A 21305-nucleotide genomic window follows, 5' to 3' on the forward strand; every position below is an offset into this window, starting at 1 on the left:
AGGAAGGAAGGAAGGAAATAGACAAGGAAGGATGGAACCAAAGAGCCAAGGAAGCGAGAACAGAAACAGGTAGAGAAGGAAGAAAGAAGAAGGGAAAGAGGGAAGGAAGGAAAGAGGGAGGGAAGGAAGGAGAGAAAGAAAGAAGGAGAGAAAGAGGGAGGGAAGGTTGGCCACAGCAATGCGTTGCGGGTACAGCTAGTAATGGAATAAAAACAGCATGGATTATTTTCTGCCCCAAAGTGAGGATCTACGATTCCTTCTTTTCCGAATGGAACAGGCAGGAACTAAGCTCAGGACGAACAGTAGTGAACTCTAACCTAAACCCTATCTACTGCCATACAATGAAGCTTGAAACTGCATTATATGTTCAGTGTAGACTTATCTAATGCAATACAATGAAGTTACACTAACTTTATAATGCAGGTTCAAACTGAATTATGGGGCTTTATCTATCCTAAAGTGCATCCAAACTGGAGAAATGATGCAGTTGGGCACTACTCTGACTGCCATGGCTTACTGCTAAGGAACCCTAGGAATTGTAGTTTTACAAAGTCTTTCGTCTTCACCGGCAGAGTGCTACTGTCTCACCAAATGACAGGTCCCATCATTCCACAACATTGAGCCATGGCCATGAGAAGCCTCCAGTGGTTCAATGGATTAAACCCTTGTGCAGGCAGGACTGCTGACTGAAAGGTCTGTGGTTCAAATCCAGGGAGCGGGGTGAGCTCCCCTCTCTCAGCTCCAGCTTCCCATGTGGGGTCAAAACATCCGGGCATCCCCTGGGCAACATCCTTGCAGACAGGCAATTCTCTCACACCAGAAGTGACTTTCAGTTTTTCAAGTCACTCCTGACACACACACACAAAGCCATGGTAATTAAAAGTGGTGTCAAACTAGATTAATTCTACAGTGTAGATCCATCACTTGTTTAAACTTCGTTACTCTTAGCTGAGCAAGTTACCTCTTGCTTTCATCAGCAGTCACTCAGACAAGAACAGTCCTGTAATAATGCATATTTTGTACATTTGTTTTGCATTTAAATATTAAAAATATATTAAAAATTATATATAAAAATAATCTTTTTCCTTATCAGAATAGTAATAATTATGCACAAAAAGAGAATACTCACCGACAATTTTATGATTTTGTCGAACATGACGTCCGGTGGGACATGGAAGTCAAATACAAAGTACTGGAAAGAAAAGAAAGAGGATTTATATATATATATAATATATACAAGCTTAACAGGCATCAAGGATTTGAAGGAGGAGAAGGAGAAGGAGGAGAAAGGAGCAGAAGCAGAGGAGGAAGAGACAGAGAAGGAGAAGAGGAAGAGGAAAAGGACAAATAGAAAGAAGAGGAGGAAGAGGAAGAAGAGGGGAGAAAGCAGAAGCAGATGAAGAGAAGGAGCAAAGGAAGAGGAGGAGAAGGAAGAAGAGTAAAAGGAAACAGCAATAGCAGTAGCAGAGAAGGAAGAGGAAGAGATGGAGGAAGAGAAAGAAGAGGAGGAAGAGAAAGAAGATGAAGAAGAGAAGGAGGAAGAAGTAGAAAAACCAGAAGCTGAAGAAGAAGAGGAGGAGGAAGAGAAAGAAGATGAAGAAAAAAGGAGGAGGAAGAAGAAAATTCAGAAGAAAAAGAGGAAATTCAGAGGAAAAAGAAGAAGAAAAAGCAAAAGCCGAAGAAGAGGAGAAGGAGGAGGAGGAGGAGGAAGAAGGAGGAAGAGAAAGAAGAGGAAGAAAGAAGAGGAGGATGAAAAAGAAAAATCAGAAGTTGAAGAAGAGGAGGTGGAGAAGGAGGAAGAAAAAGCATAAGTTGAAGAAGAGGAGGAGGAGGAGGAAGGAGGAGGAGGAGGAGGAAGAGAAAGAAGATGAAGAAAGAAGAGAAGGAGGAGGAAGAAGAAAAAATCAGAAGCTGAAGAAGAGGAGGAGGAGAAGGAGGAAGAGGAGGAAGAAGAAAAAGCAGAAGCTGAAGAAGATAAGAAGGAGGAAGGGATAGAAGATGAAGAAAGAAGAGAAGGAGGAAGAAGAAAAATCAGAAGCGGAAGAAGAGGAGGAGGAGAAGGAGGAAGAAGAAAAAGCAGAAGCTGAAGAAGATAAGAAGGAGGAAGAGAAAGAAGATGAAGAAAGAAGAGAAGGAGGAGGAAGAAGAAAAATCAGAAGCTGAAGAAGAAGAGGAGGAGGAGGAGGAGGAGGAGGAGGAGGAGGAAGAAGAGGAGGAAGAAGGAAATGCAGAAACTGAAGAACAGGAGGAGAAGGAGGTAGGAGGAGGAGTGAAGGGGGAAGAAGCAGAAGCAGATGAAGAGGAGGAGAAGCAGAGGAAGAAGAGGAGAAAGAGGAGAAGGAGGAGAAGAAGAAAAAGCAGAAACTGAAGAAGAAGAGGAGGAGGAGAAGGAGGAGGAGGAGGAAGAAGAAGAGGAGGAAGAAGGAAATGCAGAAACTGAAGAAGAGGAGGAGAAGGAGGTAGGAGGAGGAGTGGAGGGGGAGGAAGCAGAAGCAGATGAAGAGGAGGAGAAGCAGAGGAAGAAGAGGAGAAAGAGGAGAAGGAAGAAACAGAAGAAGCAAAAGATGAGGAAGAGGAGAAGGAGGAAGAAAAAGCAAAAGAAGAAGCAGAGAAGGGGAAAGGGGAGGAGTAGGAAGACTTTTCATCATTTTCATCATCATCATCATCATCATCATCATCATCATCATCACTATCCCATTCATTTTCCCCTCCCCTCATTTGCGATCCAAAATATCTCACAATTTTTAGAAAACAAATGATGTCCAACCCAAAAATACCCCAGAGTGGTGCTGAAGGACCTAGGAAATGCTGTATTTTATCCCATGGATAAGTGTGCATGTGTGCGTGTGTGTCATATTGTATTCTCTTAAAAATAGGAATATCGTACTGCTGAATCTTCAGCCTGGGAATATATATTTAAAACTATAGAATAGAACCTAAAGTGAAATGAAGTGCCTGAACATTGAGAAGGACTTCCTAACCATAAGAAGAGCAGTTCAACAGTGGAACTCTCTGCCTCGGAGTCTGGTGGAAACTCCTTCCTTGGATGGTTTTAAACAGAGGCTGGATGGCCATCTCTCAGGGGTGATTTGATGGTGCTTTTCCTGCATGGCAAGGGGTTGGACTGGACGGCCCTTGGGGTCTCTTCCAGCTCTATGATTCTATAATATCCCCAGTTGACTGTTCCAGTCTAGGAATGCATCCATACTGGAGAACGAATGCAGTTTGATCCCCACTTACATTGCCATGCCTCCATGTGATGGAATCATCAGATTTGTACTTTGGTGAGGGTAAAGGACTTTGCAAAACTACAACTCCCAGGATTCTATAGCCTTGAGATACGGCAGCTCAAGTGGGGTCAAACTGCATCCGTTCCCCATGGTAGATGCAGCATCTTTGGTGAAGGAAAGGCCCTTCATATCGACGTATGGAGGAACCTGGAGACATGGCGTTGAGCCTCACCTCATTGTAATAGGGGCAGTTGGTGGACTCCTTCATGGAGGTGTATTTCTTCTCGTCCCCGACTTCCACGCAGACCACCGGATCCATGTTCAGCCCCACCAGCTGCCGGGCCTCGATGACCGTGATGCTGACCTGGGGAATTCAGATGAAAGGATTAGGAATAACCTCCTGTTTGATAATGGAATATGATGCCCCTGGGGAGCCCAGTGGAGTCTCGTTTTGAGGCAGATGGCCATCTCTCATGAGGGCTTGGACAGTGTCTCCTGGCATAGCAAGGGGTTGGACTGGATGGCCTTTGGGGTCCCTTCCAACTATACTGGAATATAGTCTGCCAAAGGCCCGTGGTCTGTTTCTTTTATTCCTGAGGAAGGCTAGGCCAAGGTTGTTTGGATAGATTGCAGAAAGTGGGAATTTGATTTGGAATTATCATCAGAGATTAGTTTCCTGAGATTATCTCCTGCTTGTTAACTCTAGATTTGAACCCAATACCCATCTAAGAATTGTACATCAAACATAGCCAAAAGCTTTTGTGCCATTCACTTACAGAAACCATTACGCATTTGTACCAGAAGAGTTTAAGCCTCTTAAATAAACGTTTTATTATAGTTAACACTTTACAACAGCCTGTGTGTGAACGTCATTGGTATTTAAACCTTCTGAGGAAAATAAACAGTACAGTAACACAGAAGGGTGTTACTAAGTTTCCTCTCCACACATATAACTCAGCCTGAATACTAAACAATAAGGTGGCAGCGAAAACAATTGAAGAAACAGTTTCAAAACCTTTCAGTTCAGACGTCATTCAAATATAGCTATACACAGTTATATCTTTCCCTGTTTTATCAATCTCCCTCCTGTGATATTCCTTATAAAGGTTGGTAGCTTGTGGGATTCACTATTTTAGAATTCACAGTTCCGATCTCCCTGCTAAAAGAAGTTCCTTGGCGTGATATTCATTATAATGACCATCTGTTGGGGGAGCTTGGTCTGTGTCTTCCTGCCTGACAAAAGTAGGATGGATTGGATGGGCTTTGGGGATCCCTTCCAATTCTAGGATTCTATTATTTCTATCTGCACAAGATTGGACATTTACTCTAGATTTAAGAAGTACCTGGGTGCAAATCAGGAGCCAATACAGATATGCATATGATCACACTCATATGTACTTGTGTGCAATGTAGTCTGTGTGATACTTAAGCTTGCCTTGAGTCGTGATTAAGAAGGGGAAACGAATATGGTTTTGCATTGGCTAGCCTAGGATGCGTCTATGTGGTATAATGAATGCACTTTGATGCTAGTTGTAGTTCGATGAGGCACAAACCCTCTTCAACAAAGAAGGCGAAAGACCTTGCAAAAGAGCCCTGGTGCTTCACCAAACTACACCTCCCAGGATCCCATAACACTGAGCCATGGCAGTTCAAGTGGGGCCAAACTGCATTCATTCTACAGTGCAGATGCATCCATAGTATAACATTTCACCTTCCTTGGGTAAGTGTCCTGAACTCAAAGAGTCGACCAATCACAATTGCAAATGTCCAAAAATAGGTGGTGGTAAGGGAAATCTTAAAGTGGGATTTGGGAGAATGGACTATTCAAAAGCATGGAAGACGGAAGCGTCTGACCTGGTAATCCATTGGCCTCCCAGCGCTAGGCTCCATTTTGATATCAGGCTTTGACCTGGAAGAATAATATTAAAGAATACTTAAAAATAATAAACATTAAGCCACTTATTCTATACATTGGCATGTATGTATGCATTGGCATGTATGTATGCATATATTTCTCAATACGTCTCGCAGAAAAATCAATCTGTATTATGACTGCTGTAGTGGAGCAGTATTTACTATCTGAATTGAGCACAACTTTGAGTGAAAACAACTTCTCCTTCTTCTTCTTCTTCTTCTTCTCCTTCTCCTCCTCCCTCTCCTTCTCCTCCTCCTCCTCCACCTCCTCCACTTCCTCCTCCATCTCCTCCTCCTCCTCCTCCTCCTCCTCCTCCTCCTCCTCCTCCTCCTCCTCCATCTCCTCTGTCTTCACCTCCTCCTCCGCCTCCATCTCCTCCTCCATCTCCTCCCACTCCTTCTCCCTCTCCTTCTCCTCTTCCTCCTTCTGCTTCTCATCCTCCACCTCCTCCTCCATCTACTCCTCAATCTCCTCCTCCTCCGTCTCCTCCTCCGTCTCCTCCATCTCCTCCTCCATCTCCTCTTCCTCCATCTCCTCCCTCTCCTCCTCCTCTTCCTCCTTCTGCTTCTCCTCCTCCGTCTCCTCCTCCACCTCCTCCTCAATCTCCTCCTTCTCCTCCTTCTCCTCCATCTCCTCCCTCTCCTTCTCCCTCCTCCATCTCCTCCTCTTCCTCCCTCTCCTTCTCCTCCTCCTCCTCCTCCTCCTCCTCCATCTCCTCCTTCTCCTCTACTTCCTCCTCCTCCATCTCTTTCTCCTCCTCTCTCTCTCTCCTCCTCCTCCTCCTCCATCTCCTCCTCCATCTCCTCCTCCTCCCTCTCCTCCTCCATCTCCTTCTCCTCCTTCTCCATCTCCTCCGTCTCCTCCTCCATCTCCTCCTCCATCTCCTCCTCCTCCTCCTCCCCCGTCTCCTCCTCCTCCTCTGTCTCCTCCTCCTCCATCTCTGTCTCCATCTCTGTCTCCTTCTCCTTCTCCCTCTCTCTCCCCTTCTCCTTCTCCTTCCTCCTCCTCCAGGCTGTGGTGAAGCTAGTTAGTAGCCAGCTGTATTAAATCACTACTGACCAAGAGGTCTTGAGTTTGAAGCCAGCCTGGGTTGGAGTGAGCCGACCATTAATAGCTTGCTGCTGACCTATGCAGACCGAAAGACAGTTGACCCTCCAAGTGTTTTGGACTTTAACTCCCACAATTCCTAACAGCCCATCGGCTGGTAGGAATTGTGGGAGTTGGAGTCCAAAACACCTGGAGGGCCGAAGTTTGCCAAGGCCTAAGCTGGACTGTAGATGCCAGCACTCCCTGCCATTGGCTTTGCAGATAGGAGCTGCAATCCAACAATGTCTAGGAGGCCATATGAGCCTTTAGAATGGACTTGAACTCTGAGGGATGTGAACATAAATTAAAAACAATGCCTTGCTTCTTATGTTAGGTCCAAACCCAGTAGACCCCTGAGATAGGGCAATTCAACATATAGATAAATCCCATTGATTCAATGGGAAAGGAGGAGGAGGAGGACAAAGGAGAAGGTAGAAGAGGTGCAAGAAGGAGGAGGATGAGAAAGAAGAGCAGGAAGAGAAGATGGAGAAGAAGAAGAAAAAGGAGAAGAGGAGGTGTAAGGAGATGTAGAAAGAAGAAGAAGAGAGGGAAGATGAAGTCCAAAGTTCTTTGGAAGATGGGATGGAACAGACATCAAATCTGCTGAGATGAACAAAAGTAGGGTCTGTCCATGGAGGCCCTGGTTCTGGAAGGGTCCCCTGCCTGGAGGACCTTTTCTCATGCTACTCACCTCTTGTTGGAGACATTGGTGGTGACAGCGGTGACAGAGGCCAAGGAGATGGTGTCCGGGTCCAGGCCGCCCCCCAGGCGCATGGCTTTGCGGTCCAGGTCCTCGGCTTCCAGGACGGCCGGTTCATCTGGCAGGAAGGAGAGAGAAAGAGGAACATGGCTGAGATCATACTTAACTGGACTGAATCTAAATAATGGAGGAGGAGAAAAAGAGGAAGAAGAGGAGGTGAAAATGGAAGGAACACAAAGAGAAGGAGGAGGAGGGAAAGCAGGAAAAAACGAAGAAGAAGATGGAGGAAAAGGTAGAGAATGAGAAAGAGAAGAAAGAATGGAAGGCAGAGGAGGAAGAAAAGGGAAAAAGGAGAAAGAATTGAAAAGAAGAAAAGGGAAGAGGAGGAGGTGAAAAAGGAAGGAATGTGAAAAGGCGAAGAAAGAAAAGGAGGAAGAGAAAGCAGCAAAAAACAAAGAAGGAAGAGAATAGAGGGAAAGGCAGAAAACAAGAAAGAGAAGAAAGAATGAAAGGTAGAGAGGAAGGGAAAAAGAAGAAAAAGGTGGAGATGGAAGAAACGAAATGGGAGATTGAGGAAGAGATGGTGAAGAAGGAGAAGATGGGAAAAGATGAGGAAAATGGAGGGGGTGAGGAAAGAGGATGGAGGAAAAAGAGAAGAACAAGTAAAGAAAAAGAAGGGAAGAAAGTGATTGAAAAGTTGCCTTGCATCCTGTTTAAAGCAAAAGGTGGGATAAGAACAGGAAGTGGGAAAAATGAGATGAGGAAATGGAAGATGCATGAGAAGGATGAGAAGGAAAAAGAGGTCAGAATGAACAAGAGGAGGAAAAGGAAGGAGAGGAAAAAAGGTAAGATGCAGAAAAGCAAGTTGGAAGAGCAGAAGAAAGAGGAGAAAAAGATGGAGATGAGGAAAATGACAAAAGAGAAGAAGAAAAAGAAAGAAAAATAAGATGAAAGAGAAAAAGTTGGGATATCAATGCAGGAGTTAATTAAGAACAAAGAACAGTAAGTGGGGAAAAGGATAAAAAAGAGAGGACACATGAGGAGAATATCAATGACAGGAGGAAAAGAAAGAAGAGAAGAAGGGACAGAGGAAAAGAGAAGAGTGTGAAGAAAGAGAAGAATATGATGATGAAGAAGAAAGAAGAAGATGAAAGACGAGAAGGAGGAAGAAAGGAGGAGGAGCAGGGAAAACAATTTCATTCAGAAACATACATTGCCTAATCTGTCTGCCTTTTTAAGTGTCTGTGACATTTTAAGAAAATCTCGTTTAGGAGAAGAAGGAGAAGGAGAAAACAAGAGCAAGAGGAGGAAGAGGAAGATCATCATTATTACTGGAAAGTTGTGTGTCGCCCTACTCGTATTTGCACATGGAATAAAAACTTTTTTGCAAGGTGAGGGATTTCAGAAAGTGAAATTGAAAGAGGGAAAGATGTATTGACTCCTGTGCATAATAAACCGCATTATTGATTTTGGCTTCCTGCATCCATTGAGAACTTTTCTTCTTAATAGGTGTGAATGAACATTTGCATAATTTTCCCCTTGGATGCGTTTTTCGCAAACGAAATTTCCGCCTCCTTTTGAAAGCAAGCTGCCTTTAACGATGCTTTGTTGACATAGGAAACAAGTTCTTTTTGTATATGTTTTGCTAAATATGCATTTGTGTTGCATAATAAACACTTCCCTGAAGATCTCGAAAGACGTCTCTTTAAATACCAAAGAAATCAAAGCCATTGCTGATTTCAAATGTACGGTTGTGAAAGTGATGGGGAGATATTGGAAAAAACAGATATTGATTCATGTATAAATTGTATGTACTTTACAAGCACTGAAATGTATAGAAAAATCAGGTTCTCTCTCTGTATCAGAAACCCAAGCTGACAGGACAAGCCAAGCTGCGTCCAGGCACAGCAAGAGGGAGGGGAACATTCCAGGAATGGGGCATGTTATCTATACAGAGACTGGGACAACATAGCCTAGGCTACAGCTAAGAAAGCCAATCCCCCCTCCCTCCTGACAAGTCAAAGTAGGCCCCTTGACTGATGAATGTAAGCTGCAAGCTGTATGCTGCTCTTTACAAAGAAATACAGAGACATGCCTTTTGTATGTTGGAAGACATACATATGTTGGAGTGCCGCAGGGTTCCGTCCTGGGCCCGGTCTTGTTCAACATCTTTATTAACGACTTAGATGAAGGGCTAGAAGGCAGGATCATCAAGTTTGCAGACAACACCAAATTGGGAGGGAGAGCCAATAGTCCAGAGGACAGGAGCAGAATTCAAAACGATCTTGACAGATTAGAGAGATGGGCCAAAACCAACAAAATGAAGTTCAACAGTGACAAATGCAAGATACTCCACTTTGGCAGGAAAAACGAAATGCAAAGATACAGAATGGAGGACGATGCCTGGCTCGAGAGCAGTACGTGTGAAAAAGATCTTGGAGTCCTCGTGGACAACAAGTTAAACATGAGCCAACAATGTGATGTGGCGGCAAAAAAAGCCAATGGGATTTTGGCCTGCATCAAGAGGAGCCTAGTGTCTAGATCTAAGGAAGTAATGCTACCCCTCTATTCTGCTTTGGTTAGACCACACCTGGAATATTGTGTCCAATTCTGGGCACCACAATTCAAGAGAGATATTGACAAGCTGGAATGTGTCCAGAGGAGGGCGACTAAAATGATCAAGGGTCTGGAGAACAAGCCCTATGAGGAGCGGCTTAAGGAGCTGGGCATGTTTAGCCTGAAGAAGAGAAGGCTGAGAGGAGATATGATAGCCATGTATGAATATGTGAGAGGAAGCCACAGGGAGGAGGGAGCAAGCTTGTTTTCTGCTTCCTTGGAGACTAGGACGCGGAACAATGGCTTGAAACTACAAGAGAGGAGATTCCATCTGAACATTAGGAAGAACTTCCTGACTGTGAGAGCCGTTCAGCAGTGGAACTCTCTGCCCCAGAGTGTGGTGGAGGCTCCTTCTTTGGAAGCTTTTAAGCAGAGGCTGGATGGACATTTGTCGGGGGTGATTTGAGTGCAATATTCCTGCTTCTTGGCAGGGGGTTGGACTGGATGGCCCATGAGGTCTCTTCCAACTCTTCTATTCTATGATTCTATGATTCTATGATTCTATGATTCTATGTAGAAGCATGTTCTGTCGCGCGCTGGGCCTGTAAATAATTGTCTTTAAATAGCACATGTGACTTGAGCCCAGCGGGAAGCCAGGTGCCCCCGAAGAGAAGTTCTCAAGGATTTTCCACCACAAATGATCTTTAGATGGCTTGTGAAGTATAACAAAGTCCTTTATTAATGAACAATCAAACAGAAACTTCTCTTGTCTTCAGAAAGTTAAACAAATAATTCCAGGCTTTTATGCAACTGGTAGCTTCCTAATCTTGCCCACGAAGGACAGGCAACTGTCTTCAATAACAAATTCTTTACTTTAAAGGAAAATCCCTTTTTAACTTCTCCCAGGCTGACTGTAATATAATCCTTACTGATGTGGGCTCCGCTACCGGGTCAATCTGCTTCTCGAGCACCGAGTGGACCTACCAGAAAGGCTAGTAGATTCCCCAGCTGGAGTTCTTTGGTCTTCCAAAACTGTTTATCCTCCAAAATTCCTCAGAGCTTTAGAGCTGTTTCTCTGGAAATCTTTGGAGATCTTTGGATGCTCTTAAGACTGTTCTCCCCCGGAAAGTCTTAAGGGTTGAAGCTTTTGTACAGGGGAAGCTTGCACACGTCCTGTAAATTAGCTTTCCTTGTTGAGACTAACTAAAAATTGCTCCCCTCCCTTCCCAATTGCCTTGAACAAGGGGCGGAACCAAAACTTAACTATGATGGACAGGTGACTTGCCCTACAACTGCAACCAAAGGAAGCCACCTATCTGCAGAGTCCCTGAAACCTAGGACTGCAAGCAAACATTTAATGCAAAGCAAATAAAGTTGGAGCTCCTGGTACAGCTGTACCAGCACAAAGCATGTTTCTTTGTTTGCCTGCATTCGAAGTGTATAAAAGGCAGTCAACGCCTTTATCCGGCACTCTGGTTGCTTTTGGACACAGCTCCACTCCAGGGTCCCAGCTGGAAATAAAGCCGTACTTTTCTATCTCCGGAATTATCTCTTGATATTATCTCTCCTATCTATGCTGCAACAAAAGCTGAACAGGGAAGAAAACTGGTAGGAAAAAAAGAATCGTTGCATTAGAAATTCCAAGAGTTTAAAACCCTTTTTAGACCTGTAAACTCTTTTTAATTCATAGAGGCTTTTAAAACAGAATATTTTTTAAAAGTTTTCTTTGAACTGAACTCTTTTAAATAACTTCCTGTCTTTCAGGAAATCATTTTGTCTTGTAGGATTTTTTTAGAGGCGGGTTTAATACTGCAAGGAGTTTAATTTTAGTTATTGTTTTTATTTATTTTCAAATGGTATCATCCCTTTTAAATTCTGAGCTGCTTTTAGCCTCATTATTATTGGGGGGAAAGCAGTATATTAATATTAATCATAATGCATGGGTGCATCTACTAGGCCTGGGTAACAACGGAAAAAATTGTTTCTAAAATCGATTCGTTTTTTGGGGTTTTTTGCGTTTCGATATTTAAAAGAATTCCGAAATTTTCCTTTAAAAAAGTTCGATATTTACGAAATTTCGTAAATGGTAAAAAAATTACAAAACAATAACGAAACAATAACGAATCGATTCGTTAATGGCGGCCGCGATCGCGCAATACGCTAAAAAAACTTCTGAAGCTTCCCTCTCCCTCTGTTCTTGACTGTTGGTGTGATATTATAATTTTTTTTCACTAATTAAACAAAAAACAACTATAAAACTTGCCCCAGACATGCGGAAATAATAACGAAACGACCTCAAACCAATAACGAAACGAATACATAACGAAATACGAAGCATTTACGAAACGAATTGAAAAATTCGTTTCGTTTTTAAGTTGCTCCAGAATGGTTCGTTATCGCTTCGTTAACAAAAAATAACGAATTTTTAACGAATTAACGAAACGAAACCGCCCAGCCCTAGCATCTACACAACAGAATTAACACAGTTTGACACTACTTTGAACGGCAATGGCTCCATGCTATAGAATCCTGTATGAAATTGTATGAAAAGAGTATGGCTGGGGCCTATATAGCGTAGATATGCCATCCTGAGATTGAGACCTGGAAAACTGCCAAAGGCTGATGAAGACTAAACTACTAAAGTCACTGAACTGCTGACACTGATGACCAGAGACAAATGATGAACTGTTGAACTCTCGGTGGAAAACAACATGTTTACATTACCAGAGCCAATGACTCTTTTAAGTCAAGGACGCAAACACAATGCACCTTCCTTAAGAAGGAAAACCAACATCAGTTAAGAAGAAAAAGTCTGTCTTGAACTGATGGGACTCGGCATGTTTCAACTGGAGAAAACAACTTGCCATTCATTCACAACTTTTTGGAGCAATGTCAACAGAAATTTGTGCCACAAGAGACCTTTTTACTGTCCAAAAGTGTGGCAGAAAGCAGGAATCTGGTCACCTACCATCTTCTCTAAGGGACGGAGGAAAAAAGTGTATTCACAGAATGGCAGATTTGCAGGGAATGCAATCTGAACTAATTTGGGTCTTTTTTTCAGGAGATGAAGAAGGGATGGTAATATATGCGTGAAGAGGAGTTAATGTTTAAGTGTGTGTATTTTAAGGAAATGTAATATTCCCTTGTTGTGTACCCAAAGTAGCTACTGTCTATGTGTCTACTTTCTTTCTCTGTATTGCTCTGTGATATACTCTATCTCACTGTAAACAAAATAAAAAAAACATTTTAATGCTTTTATGGTATTCATGACGTGTACATTTAAACCTCTATTCACCTTGTTTCCTGTGGTCGTCTTTGGGGTGGCGGACTTTGCCCAGCTTCATGGCGGAAAAGACCCCTTTCCCAGCTCTGGAATAAGAACAACAGTAGGTCAGAACTTCTAAAAATACAGTCTATGGGACCCAATATCCACTGGCGGTCTCCCATCCAATTCCTAGCCAAGGATGACCCTGCTTAGCTTCCAAGGTCAGATCAGATTGGATGCCTTTTGTGATATTGAACCTTTAGAGGGTGGAAAGAGCAAGTCTGCTGGTGTTATCAAAGTGCAAATCCCATTGGTTCCAGTCAGTGTGGCCAAGAATGAAGGATAATGGGAGTTGCAAGTCCCCATAATAACAAAAAGGACACAATCAACAGCAATCTGCAAGACCATTAATTCATTTTCTTAGCAAAGACATTAAAACATACAAACTGCAGCCAAGATGAATCAGAAGTCCCAAACAATATGTGACGGTGCGAGTGGCACTACCTGTGTGTAGAATTTTAAAGTGCAAAGGTTTAAAATGTATAACATGCCGATACTTGCTTAGTTTGTAAATGTATAGTTGGATTGATTGGTTATTTATAGCTGTCAATCAATGTTGTTTGCACCAGTTATATTGCTTCCTTGGCTCAATTGCTTGGCTCCACCTCTTCCTGGAGGAGGGCAGAGTTTTTCCTTTTCCATTCTACCATCAAACTTTCTATCAGATAGACGTGAGAAAGAGACTTGGCTCTAAAGCCCTTAATTAAGTTACCTCTCATCACCAATTCTAAGGTTTTTACCCTTGGGACTCATACTTCATGTCCAGATCGCCCTGGACAACGCTGAGGAGACCCAAGCGCCTTCAAACCGGTCCTTTGGCATCAAAAGGAAGACTCTGTGCCTTCAATATAGGCCATTGGACTGGGGGTTGTGTTTGTTCTGACCTTCACAGCCATTGAGAAAAGAGGGAACAGGAAAAGCTTCTCAGCTGCCAAATCTCCTTGGACCCAAGACAACCAGAAACTGTAATGAAACTTCCAGCTTATTGCCTTTTAAAGGGATAACTCTTTGTGAACAATAAAACCTATTTTGAGTTATCTACAGAGTTTTGGTTCTTGGGAGTTCCAGTTCTTTAAAGGAAGGCAAGAAGCAATCCCCTGGGGGAAAGATGTCACGTCTATGTCTCTTTCACTAAGAGTTATAGCCCCAGGCGCGACGGCACACAATATGTTAATTTATAGAATTATAGGATTGGAAAAGGGTCCCTAGAGGCCCTGTAGCCCAACCCTTTGCTCAGGAGCTTAGCCAATTAAGCAGAGCTTGAAAATTATCTAGAATCCCTCCAACTAGGCATTTGTTGGACTACAACTCCCAGAATCCCCAGCCAAAATAATAGCTATAGGTCTTTCTGTGGACTACAATTCCCAGCCATGAAAGATGCATCTGTGGTTACACAAAAGAACCCAGAAACATCGCTTTTCCAGTTACATTTGCAAGAATCCTTCATTACAGTGGCTTAGAACCATATTGGCTGCTGCATGATGGGTGTTGTAGCACTTCAAAGCACATTCCCAAGGGTCCAGTTTTGAAAGGGAAGCCTGGTGAAAATGCCCAGCTGGGGAAAAGTTTTAGAAAGAGTCTCAAAACCATGGATTAGGGAATTTTAAAAAATTGTGATTCAGGGACTACACCACCCAAAATCCAGGGCAGCTCTGCTGAAAAAAAAGAAGAAGAATTAAATTGAACTTTGAAACACGAGATCACTAAGCAGACCTCTGACTGACACATAATGCAAAAGCTCATTAACGGATGAATTATTCACATTCCTATTAAACTTGAGAAAAGAGCGGAGAACATCGGCTTTAGCAAAGGTAAGGCATGTTTATGGCACATCTTTTAAGGTTAGCTCATCCTTAACTCCCGTTTGCTCTCCACCGACATTCCTTTGGCCGTTCTTGAGCTGAGAGTAAAGTATCTGCTTTGGGAGGCAATGGTGATCTTTGGACAATGTAGCCTTCAGTCCAGCGGAGTTGATTTATCATTTCATATCAAAAGCATTGCATAAATTAGTATAAAACTGATAAAAAAAATAGAAGGAGCGTAGGCAGCTAAATATCCTTTGACCAAAAACGGGCAACAGCATCTGCATTGTCTGCAGCCTCCAACAATTCTTCCTCTGTACATGAGGCAGGGCATAGTGGACAAGCATACGGATCCGGAGTTGTCTGTTTTGCTCCACAGTCACACAAGTTGTGGGCTTCTTTTAGGTAGTGCCATTTGGCCAGGTTGGCTTTCGATCTGCCCACTCCACTTCTGAGTCTATTCAGGGACTTCCAAGTTGCCCATTCTTGGTTTGCTCCTGGCGGAAGACCCTCTCTCGTGGGGGGCCATCCAGTTGGGATTTCCTGGTTTAGCTGCCCAGAGGGATGTTCTTGCTGTTGCTGGGGGGATGCCAAGAGGAATGGTAGTTCTCATGAAGCTCTTAGTTTGCCCATGGCTGATGTAGTAGCAGCAGCAATAATAATAACATCAAAAACAACAACAACAATAAAATAGTACTAGCAGTAGCAATAGTAGTAGTAATTGTTGTTCATTGATTCAGGAGTCCTTGTAAGCTGGAAGGTGATACAGAAATATCATCAAACACACAACCATCCCAAACTGCCTGGGTCCTTTCTGAAGTCCGGACCTAATAGCTAATCCTGGCACAAAAAATAAGGTCAATTGGTTTTATTGTAGAGGTGTTGTTTGGCTATTTTATGCTTATGATTTTGTCATTTGGGAGTTGTAGTTACTGAGATTTATAGTTCACCTATAATCAAACTCCACCAACGATGGAATTGAACCAAACTTGGCACACAGAACTCCCATGACCAACAGAAAATATTGGAAGGATTTGGTGGGCATTGACCTTGCGTTTGGGAGTTGTAGTTCTCCTACATCCAGAGATCACTGTGGACTCAAACAATGATGGATCTGGACCAAACTTGGCACAAGCACTCAATACGCCCTATTATGAACACAGATGGAGTTTGGGGGAAATAGACCTTGACATTTGGGAGTTGTAGTTACTGGGATTTATAGTTCACCTACAATCAAGGAGCATTCTGAACCCCACCAACAACAGAATTGAACCAAACTTGGCACACAGAACTCCCATGACCAACAGAAAATACTGAAAGGGTTTGGTGGGCATTGACCTTGAGTTTTGGAATTGTAGTTCACCTCCATCCAGAGAACACTGTGGATTCAAACAATGATGTATATGGACCAAACTCTACACGAATACTCAATATGCCTAAATGTGAACACAGATGGAGTTTGGGGGAAATAGACTCTTGACATTTGGGAGTTGTAGTTGCTGGGATTTATAGTTTACCTACAATCACAGAGCGTTCTGAACCCCACCAACGATAGAATTGGGCCAAACCTTCCACACAGAACCCCCATGTGGGCCATAGCAACGTGTGGCAGGGCCAGCTAGTTGTTGTTGTTGTTGTTGTTGTTGTTGTTATTATTATTATTATTATTATTATTATTATTATTTTATGGCTGCTGCTGTTCTGTTCATCGGAAACAAGGTCTATCCATCCCAGTTCTCTTCCTTGCACAGCTCTTGAAAAATGAGGGCTATAATCTCATTGGTGTGTCTCAGCTATCATTCCTGTGTGCCTCCAAGACATTTCTGACCTGTGGCACCCCTAAAGCTAACCTATCACTGAGTTTATTTGGGTCAAGGTTTGCTCAGAAGGGCTCTGCCCTTGCATTCCTCGGAGGATGAGATAGTGTGACTTTTGCCCAAAGTCATCCAGGTTGTTTCCATGACCACGCAAGGATTTGAACCCAGGTCTCTAGAGTTGCAGTCCAAGCCAACTCCCCACTGGCTCTCAGGTACAGGAGACCTTCTTAATCCACAGCCAATGGGACTTCAACAATATGGCAAAGGCTGCACAATGTCCTTGCCACCAGTGACCTGATTTGACCTTCTTCTCTCTTTGACCCCAAGCATCCATGCATGAGTCCTGCAACTGGATAGAGATGGGCACTAGGGGCATATACAACAGCCATCAATGGGCACAGAGGGGCCAGATCTTGACCATAAGACAAGTACTTTATGCAAGTGGGGAGATGTGGTTGGGTCTCAAATAAACTAGAGTCAGCATAGCATGTTCCAGATCCACATGTAAATCATGTTCTTGGCACTCCACAGAACCACCATAACCAAGATCCCCAACCCCAAAGTTATTTCAGAGCATTTAAGACCACTATTTGGGGTTTTTGGCCCCAGTATCCAGCTCCCTTAAGGACTCTTCTTGGGGGAGGAGATTTGTCCCCAAGAGTTTGGCAGAGGTTGCAATTCCCTATATCCATGGGGTAGCAAATCCATTTCAAGTTTTGGGTTGCTTTCATGGAGCAACCGAAGGAAACAAATCTTTGGAGGCACCTACAGAGATCTCTATTCACTCTTTCTGGAGTGGATTCATAGAGTTGGAAGTGACCCCCAAGGGGCATCTAGTCCAGCCCCCACTATGCAGAAAGATACAATCAATCAAAACCTTCTAGATCAGTGTTTCTCAACCTGGGGGTCGGGACCCCAGGAGTGGTCGCGAGGGGGTATCGGAGGGGTCATCAAAGACCACCAGTAAACACAGTATTTTCTATTGGTCATGGAAGTTCTGTGTGGGAAGTTTGGCCAATTCAATCGTTGGTAGGGTTCAGAATGCTCTTTGATTGTAGGTGAACTATAAATCCCAGCAACTACAACTCCCAAATGTCAACGTCTGTTTCCCCCAAACTCCACAAGTGTTTGTATTTGGGCATATTGAGAATTCGTGCCAAGTTTGGTCCAGATCCATCATTGTTTGAGTCCACAGTGCTTTCTGGATGTAGGTAAACTACAACTCCCAAAACTCAAGGTCAGTGCTCTTCCAGTATTTTCTGTTGGCCATGAGAGTTCTGTGTGCCACGTTTGGTTCAGTTCCATCATTGGTGGAGTTCAGAATGCTCTCTGATTGTAGGTGAACTATAAATCCCAGCAATTACAACTCCCAAATGTCAAGGTCAATTTCCCGCAAACTCCCAACAGTGTTCACATTTGGGCATATTGAGTATTCGTGCCAAGTTTAGTCCAGATCTATCATTGTTTGAGTCCACAGTGCTTTCTGGAGATAGGTGAACTACAACTCCCAAACTCAAGGCCAATGCTGACCTAACCCTTTCATTATTTTTTGCCGGTCGTGGGCGTTCTGTGTGCCAAGTCTGGGTCAATTCCATCTCTGGTGGAGTTCAGAATGCTCTTTGATTGTAGGTGAACTATAAATACCAGCAACTACAACTCCCAAGGTCCAGAGAATGAAAATACATCCTGCCTATCAGATATTTACATGACGATTCATAACAGTAGCAAAATTCCACTTATGAAGTAGCAATGAAAATAATTTTAGGTTGGGGGTCATCACAACATGAGGAACTGTATTAAGGGGTCGCTGTGTTAGGAAGGTTGAGAACCACTGTTCTAGACTGATGGCTATCCAGGCTCTGCTTAAAAACCTCCAGAGAAGGAGATTCACCCATTACGAAGCCACCGTTCAACACAACTCAGTCAAATGCCTTCTGAATCATAGAATCATAGAATCATAGAATCAAAGAGTTGGAAGAGACCTCATGGGCCATCCAGTCCAACCCCCTTCTGCCAAGAAGCAGGAATATTGCATTCAAATCACCCCTGACAGATGGCCATCCAGCCTCTGCTTAAAAGCTTCCAAAGAAGGAGCCTCCACCACACTCCGGGGCAGAGAGTTCCACTGCTGAACGGCTCTCACAGTCAGGAAGTTCTTCCTAATGTGGCAGACACTCCATCGAGACAAAACACCATTGCACCCCATCACCCTATTATGACCCATTACCCCACAAGTGCTGTGACCTCTCCATCAGAGCAACCACTCACCTGTCGCAGGTAAGGCAGACTCGGAGACCTTACTGGCTCCTCGCGGCTCCCATCACAACAGCAGTGAGCAAAGGGCAGCTTACCCAAACTGGGTGCCTTGCTTTAGGGTCCCCGATCCTTCAGCTTCTCCCACCCTGTTTCCTGCCACTTGGGGGGCATCAAACCCTGGCTTTGTGGCTCCCCTTTTTGCCCCCCAACCCTGTCCAAAATTAGCGCGGCGGTGAGGAGAGGAATGGCGCAGATGGGAAATCAGACGGGCGCGACGGCGGAGAACTGATACCTTCCCCTTCGTGAATATTGGATGAGAACATCGGAGATAGCATGGCACTCCATTGCCAGAGCTGGCGGAGAGGTTGCCCTCCCTCCAGATGTCCATAGGGCCAGAGTGAGGAACGTCCGTGATTTGGTTTGGGATTTCTGAACCTTTCCTATCCATCAGGGTTTGCCAAAAAAGAAATGGGGCTTCAGGGTTCCTTGCATTTGAATTTTGAACAGGGAGCAAAAGACACCATCACGCTGCCAGGTGGTTGCTCTGCCTTCCGAGGAGGCCAGGACCGGATCTGGTTACGGGCCGCTGATGAATTATTCACGACTTAATCTGACTTTATAATAGCTAGGAATGTGTTATGAGGTGAGGGATTATCTCTTTTTTAAAAAGGGTCTTGGTCTGTCATCCATAGTCAATGAGCAAGGGGGTGCGTTGAATCATAGAATCCTAGAGTTGGAAGAGACCTCATGGGCCATCCAGTCCAACCCCATTCTGCCAAGAAGCAGGAAAATTGCATTCAAATCACCCCTGACAGATGGCCACCCAGCCTCTGCTTAAAAGCTTCCAAAGAAGGAGCCTCCACCACACTCCCTCCGGGGCAGAGAGTTCCACTGCTGAACGGCTCTCACAGTCAGGAAGTTCTTCCTCATGTTCAGATGGAATCTCGTTTGGTTGCATCGATGCGATGGAATGAATGCGATTTCATAGAATCATAGAATCATAGAATCAAAGAGTTGGAAGAGACCTCCTGGGCCATCCAGTCCAACCCCATTCTGCCAAGAAGCAGGAATATTGCATTCAAATCACCCCTGACAGATGGCCATCCAGCCTCTGCTTAAAAGCTTCCAAAGAAGGAGCCTCCACCACACTCCAGGGCAGAGAGTTCCACTGCTGAACGGCTCTCACAGTCAGGAAGTTCTTCCTAATGTTCAGATGGAATCTCCTCTCTTGTAGTTTGAAGCCATTGTTCCGCGTCCTGGTCTCCAAGGAAGCAGAAAACAAGCTTGCTCCCTCCTCCCTGTGGCTTCCTCTCACATATTTATACATGGCTATCATGTCTCCTCTCAGCCTTCTCTTCTTCAGGCTAAACATGCCCAGTTCCCTAAGCCGCTCCTCATAGGGCTTGTTCTCCAGACCTTTGATCATTTTAGTGCCCTCCTCTGGACACATTCCAGCTTGTCAATATCTCTCTTGAATTGCGGTGCCCAGAATTGGACACAATATTCCAGATGTGGTCTAACCAAAGCAGAATAGAGGGGTAGCATTACTTCCTTAGATCTAGACACTAGGCTCCTATTGATGCAGGCCACAATCCCATTGGCTTTTTTTGCCGCCACATCACATTGTTGGCTCATGTTTAACTTGTTGTCCACAAGGACTCCAAGATCTTTTTCACACGTACTGCTCTCGAGCCAGGCCTCAGCCCCCATTTTGTATCTTTGCATTTTGTTTTTCCTGCCAAAGTGGAGTATCTTGCATTTGTCACTGTTGAACTTCATTTTGTTAATTTTGGCCCATCATCTCTCTAATCTGTCAAGATCGTTTTGAATCCTGCTCCTGTCCTCTGGAGTCTTGGCTCTCCCTCCCAATTTGGTGTCGTCTGCAAACTTGATGATCCTGCCTTCTAGCCCTTCATCTAAGTCATTAATAAAGATGTTGAACAGGACCGGGCCCAGGGGGGAACCCTGCAGATGGCACTCCACTTGTCACTTCTTTCCAAGATGAAGAGGAAGCATTAGTGAGCACATTAGTGATTTCACCCCATTTAAACTTCCCTGGCTTAATACAATGGGATCCTGGGAGCTGTAGTTTGGTGAGGCACCAGCACTCTTTCACAGCAAACCTAAAGAACTTCTAAAATATTCCCAACTATCCGAGCCACTCCTCATAAGGATTTATAGTTTTAGCCATTTTGATCACCTTTTTCTGGACACACTTGAGGTTGTCTCTATCATTGAATTGCTTTGCCCAGATATGCTTTTATTGCAGATATGGTCTGACCAAAGTAGAATAGAGTGGGACTATAATTTCCCTTGATCTAGACCAGTGTTTCTACACCTGACCATCAGGACACCTGGGGGGGGGGGGCGTTGCGAGGGGGTGTCAGAGGGGTCGCCAAAGACCATCAGAAAGCACAGTATTTTCTATTAGTCATGGGGGTTTCTGTGTGGGAAGTTTGGCCCAATTCTGTTGTTGGTGTTGTTGTTCATTCGTTCAGTCGTCTCCGACTCTTCGTGACCTCATGGACCAGCCCACGCCAGAGCTCCCTGTCGGCCGTCACCACCCCCAGCTCCTTCAAGGTCAGTCCAGTCACTTCAAGGATGCCATCCATCCATCT

General features: G+C 44.2%; 1 protein-coding gene across 8 annotated transcripts in view; it reads right to left on the bottom strand.

Moving 5' to 3' along the window:
- The window catches only part of OTOF (otoferlin), a 127419-nt gene that overhangs the window by 82576 nt on the left and 23538 nt on the right, over positions 1 to 21305 (bottom strand). For all 8 annotated transcript variants that reach the window (XM_067471951.1, XM_067471991.1, XM_067472055.1 and 5 more), the window contains exons 2-6: positions 12783 to 12856; positions 6923 to 7049; positions 5085 to 5139; positions 3463 to 3594; positions 1130 to 1192 (exon numbers count right to left, since the gene is read on the bottom strand). In XM_067471951.1, the coding sequence (XP_067328052.1) occupies positions 1130 to 1192; positions 3463 to 3594; positions 5085 to 5139; positions 6923 to 7049; positions 12783 to 12856 (451 nt within the window). The remainder of the gene's footprint in view (positions 1 to 1129; positions 1193 to 3462; positions 3595 to 5084; positions 5140 to 6922; positions 7050 to 12782; positions 12857 to 21305) is intronic.

This window comes from Anolis sagrei, chromosome 1 (assembly GCF_037176765.1).
Source record: "Anolis sagrei isolate rAnoSag1 chromosome 1, rAnoSag1.mat, whole genome shotgun sequence".
NCBI lineage: Eukaryota > Metazoa > Chordata > Lepidosauria > Squamata > Dactyloidae > Anolis > Anolis sagrei.